Raw genomic sequence first — 12,682 nt, forward strand, 5'->3', positions numbered from 1 at the left:
TGTCTTGTCATTGTTCGTTGTGCCTGTGTATAAATGTGCTGTTGTGAGTCCACAGCGGCTCCGTTCAGAACAATGAAGCATTTTTTTGTGCCTCATATAACATCCCCATTATTTTTATGTCTGTGTCGTTCTGCTATTACGAGGTTTAGCGTCGTACAGATCACAGTTTTGGTTTAATGATGAACAAGTTCCAACAACTTTCCCATTTCAATATGTTCCTGTGAAACCCACAACACACTGTTTGCCAGGAACCGCAGCAGACCAAAACTAACTGGTGGCCAAAACAAACCAGAGGAAAATGATAAATCTACTACTACATTTATTTCATCTATTAAAACTAAATGACTTTGAACTTCATCACCTCTGAACTTTTTTGAATTAGCAGGATGAGATGATTGTATGAACAAATCTATTTATCGAATATAAAAAAGTCTATGGCACTTCAATGAGGCTAAAAATATGGAGCTGGACCATCGTGGTGGATGGTGAACGTTTCTTCACTCAGCAAGAGACACAAACCTTGTTGTCGACTCTCCTTGCTCCTTCCTGGAGTTGACAGACAAGAAAGAGCAAGAGAATTAATTCAAAGTAACTTAAAAAGAAATAGCATTACAATATGAGAAAATTGCTTAGAGGACAATACCAGTGTTTTGAATGTATTTGCCCTCTAGTTGAGCCTCCCAGGTTTGTTGCGTAGTTTAAATGCAATGCCACTTCGTTTTTTATTAATATTTTATTATATATTTGAAAAAGTCACAACCTTGGTTTTTAATTGGAAAATCCAGAATTTACCCAAAAGCTAAACACAAACTGCATATGCTTCAAAAATATGCTTTCTCTTTTCTTTGCTTGCTTGTGCAAAAATAAAAAATAAAACAGATACTTTAAATGAGACCTAAAACATAATTCTAGTTTCAACTGTTGGACTTTAGGATCAATGGTGTTGCTTGTAAATAATGTCAGAGATGAGAGACACACTGGTAATGTTCTCAAAGCCTTTATGGTGCAGCTGTGGAAGAAGATCTAAAGGTTGCAACAAATCAAGCATTCCAGCAAAAATAGATCTGAGAGCAGGCGCACTAGAAACAACACAACAGCACACAGCGGGCAAGCGGAAGAGAATCCTGAGCAGACACAGTTCAACTTCACAGCTTTCTGCAGTGAAGCTGTCGTGTGGTGGCTTCGGCTTCATTCTGAAGTCCTTATTGTGAGGAGTGTCAAACAGGTGGTTTCATCCGACATCTCCAGGCTCCACAAACTGACTTCATGCTTTGGATCAATCGTGTGTCATGTGACTCAAACCAATGTTAAAGCATACGCTTCAATGGGTGCATAAAACAAACCTTTAATCTAGTATGCCATTTCATTTGTATTGATCAAGCTAAAAACTGTGTGTGTGTGTGTGTGTGTGTGTGTGTGTGTGTGTGTGTCTGTGTCTGTGTGTGTGTGTCTGTGTGCGTGTGCGTGTGTAAATGGATAATCACATTTTAATCATTTTAAAAGAAGATTTTGTTTTCATCTGATCTCTGTGGATAAACTGTCACAGCCCACAGATGCGATTGAAAAAAAAAATACTAAAAAGTAGCATTTGCATTATGTAACTGACACTTTAATTGCGCTAAATAGATTCCCAGCAGAGAGCAAATGTTAAAACTGCTGCTTGGATTCTCCTTAAATGTCAGAGAAATTTGCATGAATGAAAAGTAATTAGTAAGAGAAAAAAAACCTTTGATGGAGCCTGGAAATGACCGGTCCTTTAAAGCAACACTGTTTTCTTTCTACCTTGAGAATATTTGTTTCAAAGTCATTTTTTAATGGCTCACTGGCTTGAAACCGGAAGAATGGCACCCTGCCACTGGCACAGCGCCCCTTACTGTTCTGATTGGAGGACTACATGACTTTAGTCGCCTGCCCAGAACCTTCTGGCGACCACAAGGTTCTCGCTACAATGCAGCTCTGCAGTTGTTCACTCAGCTCAACTTTTCTTGCCTTTCTCACCTCCTCTCTGCTTCTGGTCATTTAGCACCTCTGCTATTATACAACTAGCTAGCTAGCTTCTGGTTGCCTGGTGGCGGACTGTCCAAGCTGGTCTGAGGTGAAGGCAGAGTTACACCCTGGACAAGTCACAGTTTTTTTTTCACACGGCTGCTGGCAAATCAATAAATTGATGGTTTATTAAATTTAGGGTAGGGAATTTACAGTGGTGCTTTAAATATTAATAAACTGATTTCTTGGGGGGACAAAAGGATCAAGAGCAGAAAAACGTAAAGGAAAAACTTAGAATGAGCGATATTATAGAGAAGGCCGACTGAGATGGCACAAAAACAACATAGAGACAGCAGCGGCCACAGTTGTACCTACTTTGTCGGGCTGCAGGTATGCAACGCCTTCAAGTGAGGCTTCCAGGTAGCAATGGAAACCGAGTTCTCATCAGCCGCATAACTACGCCAAACACACTGCATGCAGAATACACAAAACCAGGAGGAGGACAATCAAAAAAAAAAGGAGAGAAGAGGAGACAATATCAAGACAATAAGGAAGAGTCAGAAGAAGAGAAGAAGAGGGAGAGCAGAGAAGAAGAACAAACGAGTTGATTAGTGAAACCAAACAACACAAAACAAAACCAACAAACAGGTGGTTGACACGCCTGCGGCTGTGGAGGTCAGGCATGGATACATGCCTGTGGTGGGGCAGGAGGCTCTCATAGTGCCGCCACGTGGCGTCCAGGTTGGCCCTGGCGCCGTCTGTGGAGTAATAACGCCAAGCAGCCTGGTGCAACATGGAAACGGAGGGAGCAGTGGGGGAGGAGTCGGGTGTGGGGGGCAGCACCGGGCAGGTGTGACAGAGAGGTGATGGAGAAGCAGGAGAGGTGGAGAGGGAGGGAAGCAAGGGAGGGAGGAAGTGGTGGGATGAGTGAGGAGGACAAGGTGTGGTCGTCGGCTCTTCAAGGGGGACTGGGAGGCCTGCGAGCGGCCGGGGGTGAGGGGGAGGAGCACGAGGAGGAGGAGCAGGAGGAGGAGGAGGAAGTGGAGTGGTGAGGAGACGTGAAATGGCAAAAAAACCCAAAAAACAACAGCGACAACATCGGCACGGCGTTGTTGTTTTTCTGTTTTTTGGACACAGGAGAGAGTGTGGAAAGGCAAAAAAAGGCACCGCAGCGATTTAAGAGTTCTTTTCCAGGGAGGGTGGTGAGGAGGAAGAGGGCTGGCTGTGCAGAGGAAGCTACAGCTGGCACGGTGGTTTTAATTGGCTGGTTTTTGCAGACTTTCATAAATCATCCAGGGGGATAAAACAGAGGGATGACGTCAGAGCGCTTTAAACACACCCAAATTAGGCTGCAACCACATGTGATCATAGCCCATTTATTATTCACCGCTCTGTCAATGGATATTTTTCTAATGAACAGACAATGTGCTGTCTGAAGTTCTGCAACACAGCGGCGGTACAGTGGAGACAGCGGAGAAGAAGGATGAAAGAAAGGGGAAAAAACGTGTCCCAGTATGGATCATTTACTGTGATGTGTTGCCGACACTGTGATTTCATTCCGAATATCAACAGCAGCCCTCTGGTCACCAGGGTTTATTTTATGTTAGCAGGCACAGAGCTGGAGAAAAACATGTCAAACTGGACTGCTCGAAGTCCCAGACACAAAATAAACAGCATGGAGACGTGTCATCTTATTGCAGTGATTTTTTTTCTTTTACTGTTAACTCTTTAAATGCACAGACACCATGGGTTGCCATTGTATTGGCTTCAAGTGGAAGTCTTTTCAGAAACATACAATATAATTTTAAGTATCATAATGGTGAGTAAAAAAAATAAATGGTATTTCCATTTTGGGTGAACTACTCATTAATGATGATAATAATATATTTTATTCAGATTAGTTGTTTTTTTCTAAATACTTTCAATGTAGCCAAGATCAGAATCTGGTTGTTTGAGGTGCTCATGGTCTTGAACTGAGCTTGAGGCATTGGAGAATAAGTCAAATGAAGTCACATGGTATTCTAAAAATGTGGGTCATGGTTTATTACAAAAGTAATCATTTGGATTAGATTTAGAGCCAATTATTAATTTTTAATTAATCAGCATTTTATAAAGAATTGGATTCAAGTGGCAAAAAAAATAAACAGAAACAGAATCTGGAAAATGTGTGACTTTGGAGTAAATGTGACTGCAGAGCCCTGAAAAAACAGTAGCTGTCCCCGCAGGCCAACATCGGTACTGCGTGCCAGAGAACCGGAGCGCACTGCAGGTCTTACCTGGATGAGGTAGGCGGCCGGGTTCCTCCTCTTCTCAAAGTGCTTCTGCCTGTGCTGCTCCTGGACCTTCAGGGCGAAGCCTGAGCCCAGAATACCCTGAGTGGCAGAAACACAGCAGGAAATCAGCTCGTGTTCAGAAGCTGAGAGAGGAAAATGTACCAGAAAAGGCCAGAGTGAGCCAGTGCACACTTAACTATTCCATATTATGTCCACTTTGCCTCCTCACCTCCAGTGGAACAGGAATAATTGTTCAACATTCTCTATTGATGACTAAATTAAGTTAATTTGGTCTTTTCTTGTGATTACTTCTCATTGGTTGAAATGAGACAATTCGACAAATGAGAATTAATCTCTATTGATCTCCATAAAACTGCATATTTAGCCCCTTGTTGGATCTTTAAAATGTTTAGACAAGAAACAGGGCAGCCAGGACTCGGACTCAACCACGTGGCTGGGGGTGAGGTCGCTGACATGGTGGTCAGTCCCTTTGTGACATCACAAACAGTTGATAAAAATGTTGTATTCAGCAAACCCTTTGTGGAAAGTGGAGTAAAGGATGGCTATTTTTCATTACTGGGAAGTCCCTCTATCTATTGACATATCATGAAAAAACACAAAAAACAGCTCTTAGTTTACAAAGGAGTTGAGACTTACAGCCGGCAAGGCGAAGAAGGAGATTCCCAGGAGGGCGAAACCTGCAGACAACATCCGCCCAGTCCACGTCTTTGGCGTCTTGTCTCCGTAGCCGATGGTGGTCAGAGTGATCTGTGAAAACAGGATTCTTAGCAGCCAGCTAGAAACTGAGTCAATAATGAAGATTAATAATAGAAAAAAAAAATAATCACAAATCAAGACACCATCTTTATGAGCACGTATCGACACCACCAAGTCTCAAAAAAAGTCCATGAATCAAACGATCTCCAAAGCATGAATAAGACATTGCCAATGAATATTTCATCCTTTACATCAAAAAGCCATTAGCAGCAAGTCATTAAGGCTTAAAAAAGCTGCCTTACCATATGGAATTTAAATTTTCATACTGTCTATAAACTCTCATTTGCCTTTTTACTGATGAAAATGTGACCATGGACGCAGTGTGTTGTTGGTCTGCTTGTGAGGACCCAACACTGTACGATTCACACAGACAGAATAATTACAGGTTACTGTAATGATTCTGCAGCCTTGATGAACTAATGAAGGAGGTATGCAAATAATTACATAAAATAATAATTAGTTGCAGTTTTGTATCATCTAAATGCTTTTTGTGGGACTTTTTTTTTTTTAGCACTTGGGTGTTTCAGGAAGAAGTCAGAAACTGGCAGGTAATAAAGGGCTTCAGGACTAATTTCCATGGAAGTCGAGACCAACGCGAAACCATGACAGACTTTTGAAACCTGCTGTTGCCAAACAAGTTAAAGCAAAGACGAACATGAATAAAAGAATTACAGCGGCTCATTATTAAAAGCTTGATAAAGAGCTCTCAAAATTACAAAATCTTGGCTGCCCTCTAGTAACAATAATAATAATAATAATGATACTAATAATTATAAATAATGCATTTAATGCATGCGTATAGCGCTTTTCAGAAAACTCAAAGACACTTTACAGGGCATTAAAATAATGAACTCATTACATACAAAACTACAAAGTGGTCTGGAAAAGGATTTTCCCCCAAATGGGCGTGGCTTAAGCTTTGCTGCTTGAAATAGATTTCTGTGTGAATTTTTTTTTTTTTCATCATGCAATTTTTTATTTTTGGTATGTCGGGTTTCAACTCATGATGATACTGAAGTGAAACAACTGCATGGACTTCCTCTTTCAGGGTGTCTGCACGCCAGGAACAGGGAACCAGAAGAAAGCTGCCTCCCTGTCAGATTGTTGGTTTTTTTTTAGCTCCTACTTTCGGGTCGGGGATTCTTCAGCAACTCAAGAATCGAGTGTGTGGCCAGAAAGCCCCCCGGAATCCAATATGGCGTCCCGTTCATTTAAATCTAGTTGCTCACCAAGTGCATTCGGCGGACAGTTTTCAGGCTGCTGAATACTGCAGCCCATAGAGCGTGCACACTTCACACCCTGCCTCTGTAACTCCCCTGATACGTCAGGACGCAACAGCCAATAAGAATGAGCTGAGACACGGCAGCACGTACAGTACGACGGCTTGACGGCACGCGGGTAATTGGACTGGCCTTTAGATTTTTTTTTCGTAAGAAGTCCATGATTTCTTTTTGTTATGAACTGCAGCCGTTTGACAGCTGTTTCTTTTTGTATTGCGACCTACGGGAAAAATTATTTTAGGGCCGTCTGGGGTTCTTGCTGCAGTACGTCGGGTGGCCACTGGAAAAGATTCGCTGAGCCGCCACATTGCCAGTCCAGCGTCCAGTTTCTATAATACACCTATGGTGGCAGGTGATGCTGTGCCATTGGAGTGAGGCCTGGCCACTCCCCCTGCAGATCTCACTCTGGTTTGCTGCTCATTACTGTTTGTCAGCATTTGATTTTTTTCCACCAGAAGAACAGAGACGTCTGAAGCGCAGAACCACATGCCAGTGATGTCTGTTGGAGATGTGGATGGTTTTCCTGGCCACACTCACCGTGCCCCACCACAGGGCGTCCGCGTAGGTCGCAAACTCCTTGTTGAACTTGTTCTCCACCAGGTAGACGAGGAACGAGGAGAAGATGAGGACCAGGAAGCCGATGTACCAAGCAGTCACCAGCTCCTGCAAGCGGATGGGACAAAGACTCATGGCAGACCGACAATTTGTCTTGTGCAATTTCACTTTCGCACCACCGGCAGGACTGATAAATACATCAAGCGTAAATGTGCTTTTTTTTTCTTTTTTTTTCGGAATATCTTTGAGCACAGATTTTAAAATGGAACTGAACAAGCCGCGGGAGGAAATTAAATTTGTGACCTTTTACAAAATCGGCGTAATAAAACCTCCTCATTCACTGGGGATTATTTTCAGTCGTTACAAAAATGATCCCCCGTCACAGCGGAGGAACAGGAGTTTCTACAGACTTGGATGCACAAGAGGAGGAAGTTAATAGCAGCTGGCAGAGGACTGACCTTTATTACCAGAGCACAACACCAGTGGATAAAATGTGCAATGGCCCTTTTGTCTGTGTGGAGGTGATATGATGCACACATTACACTCATTACATGGCACATCAAAAATAAAACATCTAACCAGTAAGTGACCTGCAGCAGCACTACAAACTGTATTCTAGTGGAAGACACCACACAAAAAAAAATCTGAGCAGCTGCACGGTTTAGTGTCACCTGAGAAGCGAGATTATATATTCTGTAAGTGCTGCAGTCACACCCGATGACACTTTCACTTTCTTTGGGCCGTATAATCAACCGTTTAGGGTCTTTTATCTCACTCAGTCGACACCAGAATATATTTGCATGACTCTGAAACCTTAAGAAATCCCTTCAGTGGAGATAAGAGGCTCTCAGAAAAGCCCCAGCGACTCTATTAGTGCCATTTAAATAGTGGCTGGGGAGCCACTGGATTAATCAAAAAATACCTTGATAGAAATGAGAAAAATTAAATAAAACAATTCTATTTAGCTAAAATACAACCTGCGCAATAGAAAGGTTTGTTCTGAATTGCTGTACCAGTTTGATGAGAAAAAACCACTACAACAAACTGCTTTCATCGTTGTATTATCTGCTTTCTGTACAATGACAGCCAATGACTGAGAGACTACAGAGAGTCCACCTGTGACACTGGGAGGTCTTGGGTTCGATCCCTCACCAAGTTATACCCAAGACTATAAAAACCCATGATGCCTCTGTTTGTTGCTTGCCATCATGGGTTGGACAATGACTCCCAGCTCAAATGTACACGTTGAAAACATTGACATAACTGTTAACTTTTAAGACAGAATTTCTCATTTGTCCTGTGGTGGATTTTTTTTTTCTGACAGCCTAAATTTTTTTTCGCCATCCTCAAAAAATCTGAAATGCTTGCGGAAAAATCTGTTTTGTCCAAAACCCGTGCACACCACTCGGCCGCTAAGCCCAGTTGAAATGAAAAAAACATGTTGTGCGTTTGAGCACACACAACAACACAGCAGCGTGATCTGAAAACAGCACCATGTGTGTGTTCCGCACCTTGCTGTGTGCGTAGACCACCGAGCCCAGCAGCTTCCAGGTGCCTCCCCTCCGGTCCATGCGCACCATGCGCAGAATCTGCAGGAAGCGGAGGCTCCGCAGGACCGACGTGGCGAAGATGTTCCCCTGGCTGCCGGCCGACACCACGGCCACCGACGCTATCAGCACGATGATGTCTGCAGAGAGTACAGTGAGAGAGAACGTCTTCAGGAGAGTAGTGTGATGAACACAGTCGGTTCCATCCAGGAAGTCTGTTTTTAGAAAGGTTATACAACAGCGATAGACGGCCAGGAGTAGTAGTAGGAGTAGGAGTGGAGAGTTTAGCACAAGTTGACCGTTAAGATGGAGGTGGAGGTCCAGATTCTGAAGAAAAATGTTTTTTTTAAATTGTAATATTCTCACATTGCAATGAGTTGATTTTAAAAAAAAAAATACTTTGTCAATCTCGGTCACCGGTCAAGATCACAGAGAGGCGGGAGGGTCAGATTTTAGCTCCAACAAAGGCTCTTCACACCACCGCAGCGTGTTTGTGTTCATCTCGCGGCTTCAAGTTCTTATCGATCCACTGCAGACACCAACAGGGTGGCGGGGGAGACGTAATTGGCTCCAGCACAGCGCCATGCAGAAAGTCTCACACGCATACACACACACGCACATTCACTATATCTAAAATAACACAAACAAGATCTTGGCTCAGCACGCCACCCAGACACTCAGCGGGTTTCTAATTTTAAATTATACAGGCAGCAAATTCTGAGTGTGCGCTGCGGCGAGAGAGACGCAACAAAGAATCAACATTACAGACAGACAGACAGACAGACAGACAGACAGATTTGGCTCCGCTCAGGCAAAGTTTATGCGGAAATGATAGTGAAACATCGAGGGCGACCAAAACTCACAAATACTGAAAAAGAAGTCTGACACTTGAGAAACTCTCATCTTTTCTAGCCTTTAGAAAGCTAAAGTGCATCTCAATGGGTTGCACATTCACTGAAATGTTTTGCCTGACGTGCTCATTACAACATGGATGGTTCTCTGGAGATTAATGTGGCACTGTGCCATTTTTTTTTATTTTGTTTTTTTTTATTTTTGCCCCCTGAAGCCAACAGAACCCGAAATGTTTTGCCATTACCACCAGCTGTGTTCGATCAAACACAAAACACACGTCGAATCAAAATGAATCTCTTGGACACCGACGAGCGACATTTGGCCTCCTCGTCTCTGAAGCCTGCAAATCGATGGACTTTCATTGCAGGATTTGCGCTGATTTCCCAGGCTGACGCTCGGCGCGTTTGGAGTAACGAGAGCTATGATTGCAGCTCTCGTTACTCCAAATGAGGATTTTCAACCTCTGGAAGTAGCTCCTGCTCAGACGGAATAGAGCAGCGGGGGTGTTTGTGGTGGTGGTGGGGGGTCGGATACAATTTTGAGGAAGATTTTGGACCCTGCGCGGCGTGAAAAGGTCTGACTCTGAAGGCAAACAGGCAGAGCGGGAGCAGAGCGGGCGGAACAGGGAAACCAGGAGAGCACTCGGATTGTGTAACATCCACCCTCGGACTCACACTTCTCACATGGTTCCCAGTGAGTGATGGGAGGTGCGCACTGCGCAGCGGCAGCCGCTCGAGGTTGTTAACGGCCTCGGAGAGACTTTAGGCTGAAGGATGTTTTCTTGATGCGGCCCCCGCTGACGGTTTGCGGACAAATCAAGCGATTAAACCGCGTCAGGTGGAATTGCTTTGGGTAATTTATGACTTTGCTGCGGCCGCCGCGAGACTCATTGGTGTGTTTCTGCTCGCTGGCTGAGACAGGCGAGATGTATGGAGCCAATCAGCTGGTGTTGTGACATATCAATAACAGGCCAATTGCTTTTTATGTTTCTTTTACTGGTTATTCTCATGCAAAAATGATATTTTGGTCCACTACATGAAGAGCTGCTTGTGACTGATATCAAAAGCTGCATTAATTGGAAATACAAACAGTCAAAACTCCTCAACAACCAATTCAGATGATCTTAAAACGAACTTAAACTGAGAGAAGAAAACTTTGACAGAGACTTTTAGCGGTAACCGGAGGATTTCGAGTTAAAATGTTTTGATTCCAAGTTTTGATTCCAAATTCCTGATTTGATCTACGCTGAAAATCGGGAAAAAACATGATAACGTGCTATTTGACCCAAGTCATAAGCTACTCATGACAATTTCATTGTGTATGCATTCATTTTCCACAGCTTATTTTTTCTTGTTTCTATCTTTTTAAAACGACCCTATGCTTTTGAGCTGCTGCCGTCCAGCTCTGTTCAAACTCAACCGCCGCACTACTCCTCAGCAGCCGACACCGTTTAACGGCGCCGTCTCAATCCCTCCTGCGCGGCTCCCACCTCTGTCCTTCGACTGAACTGGCTGCTTATGAAACCCTTGGAAACACAAGTGACAGTAAAGGCGAGCATGAAATCGATCTTCAAACGCGAGTGATGCAGGTGCCATGATGACGAGGAAATGTTTCCCACGCTGAAGGGGGGAGGGGGGAGTGGGAGAGGGGGGTGCATGTTTGGTGAAAAAATAAACGTTAAAAAAAAATCCCGGGCAGCTCACCTATGACACAGAATGGCTTCCTGGCAAAGCGCAGACGCCCCTGCCATCCTCTGTAGCGGCAGCAGCAGCCGGCCGACCAGATGCGGATGATGTACTCCAGCCCGAACACCACGATCATCACAAACTCCTGTCCGAACGAGACAAAAACAATACCCGTGTTCTTTGGCGGCGTGTTAATGGTGCCAGCGGAACGGTTCCAAGTAATTATAGCAGCTGTCAGCAGAGATTATAAATACAGCAGCGCAAATTATTACGCGGCCTTAATGGGGTGTTTTTTCATTAAAATGAACGTGGGGTTGACAAAGTAGCGCATCCTGACAGGGCGTCAGAGTCATTACCAGCGGCCCACCGCATCGATTTTTTTTTGGCTTCCAACAGACACTGACGCAATTAGCCGAATGTAATTTATGAAACGGGAGTTCATGCCGGAGGGGCAGTTGTGTGTGGCAATAAAAAAAACAAAAACAACAACCAGAATGCAGCTGTCCCTTCATTCACACACCAAGACGGAGACGCAATCGGTTAAAAAGCCTTTTTGCCCAAGAGCAAGAGGAGCAGCAGCAGCTGAAACTTTATACTCCATTCAGTGCATCTTATTCTTCAATTAAGGGCAGACGCTCAAACAAGCCGATAATGTGGAAAGATGCGTTCGTTGGATGTTTTTGTTTGTTTTAGTCGGGAAAAATAGATTTTCCACGTCAATTTAGTTTGACCTTTAATGACGTTTGCAGTGATTACAATGAACATCTTATCTTTATGTGTGCTCAGATAGTCCTCAAATTTCAGGAACCTTTGAACTACCTGCAAAAAAAATCAAATGACCATTAAATACTGAGACGTCTGACTGCTTTTCATAACTTTCATTTATTGGTGAAGAGTCGTTTTGAGCAAACTATCCCTTTACATTCCTAATGTTCCTAACATTTTAATGCATACGATGATGTGTGTGTGCGTGTGTGTGTGTGTGTGTGTGTGTGGCATCCCTCACTAAGGCTTTGCATGGAGATCTGCTCCAAATACAAATCATGCTAAAAAAATAAAAAAATAAAAATGTCAGACATCATTCTTCCTGCTGGTTGCTTTCCTACCAGGATGAGGAGACAGTGGGAGGAGAAGTCCTGGTGTGCAGGGATGGTGGAGAAGACCGAGAGGACCAGGCAGCTGAACACCAGGACGAACCTGAGGATGACGAGAAGGAAGAAGGAGAAGAAGAGTGAGACACAGACCAGGTCCCGGCCGAGGCTGCTGTATTTTCCTCTGCGACAAACTCTTGAACCCGAGCTGTCGCTGGAGGAGAACCAGAACGAGCTGGCAGCGACGTCGCGGGGCTGATTTCCTCCCCGCAGTGAACCATGAGGCCGACTATTATTCAATTTCCTGAGATATCAAGTTAATCGCAGTTGTTTGCGCACCCGTGATTTTGCAAGGCACTGAGTGGCGGAGCGGACGTTGTTGGAAAAACAGGCGACATCCGACGGTCGCCGCACTCGGTGGAAATGTACATATTTTCCAGCTGCGACTCTTCCAAAAATACACCGTAATTGAAAGACAAACAGAGGGATTTAAGGCCTTGGCGTCTCTCTCTCTCTCTCTCTCTCTTTCTCTCTCTCTCTCTCTCTCTCTCTCTCTCTCGCTGCTAAACGGTCAGAGCACATCTGCGTTTTATCATCTCAGATCTGCTGCTGCTGCTGCTGCTGCTGCTGCTGCTG

The 12,682-nt window shown here is 44.1% G+C and overlaps 1 protein-coding gene across 3 annotated transcripts in view; it reads right to left on the reverse strand.

Moving 5' to 3' along the window:
• The window catches only part of kcnq5b (potassium voltage-gated channel, KQT-like subfamily, member 5b), a 90,066-nt gene that overhangs the window by 9,957 nt on the left and 67,427 nt on the right, over positions 1 to 12,682 (reverse strand). For all 3 annotated transcript variants that reach the window (XM_076035487.1, XM_076035469.1, XM_076035477.1), the window contains exons 2-9: positions 12,062 to 12,152; positions 10,974 to 11,100; positions 8,383 to 8,558; positions 6,854 to 6,979; positions 4,917 to 5,027; positions 4,263 to 4,358; positions 2,362 to 2,456; positions 520 to 546 (exon numbers count right to left, since the gene is read on the reverse strand). In XM_076035487.1, the coding sequence (XP_075891602.1) occupies positions 520 to 546; positions 2,362 to 2,456; positions 4,263 to 4,358; positions 4,917 to 5,027; positions 6,854 to 6,979; positions 8,383 to 8,558; positions 10,974 to 11,100; positions 12,062 to 12,152 (849 nt within the window). The remainder of the gene's footprint in view (positions 1 to 519; positions 547 to 2,361; positions 2,457 to 4,262; positions 4,359 to 4,916; positions 5,028 to 6,853; positions 6,980 to 8,382; positions 8,559 to 10,973; positions 11,101 to 12,061; positions 12,153 to 12,682) is intronic.

This window comes from Nelusetta ayraudi, unplaced genomic scaffold (genome assembly GCF_046127955.1).
Source record: "Nelusetta ayraudi isolate G7.1 ecotype Tasmania unplaced genomic scaffold, CSIRO-AGI_Nayr_v1 ptg000004l, whole genome shotgun sequence".
Lineage (NCBI taxonomy): Eukaryota > Metazoa > Chordata > Actinopteri > Tetraodontiformes > Monacanthidae > Nelusetta > Nelusetta ayraudi.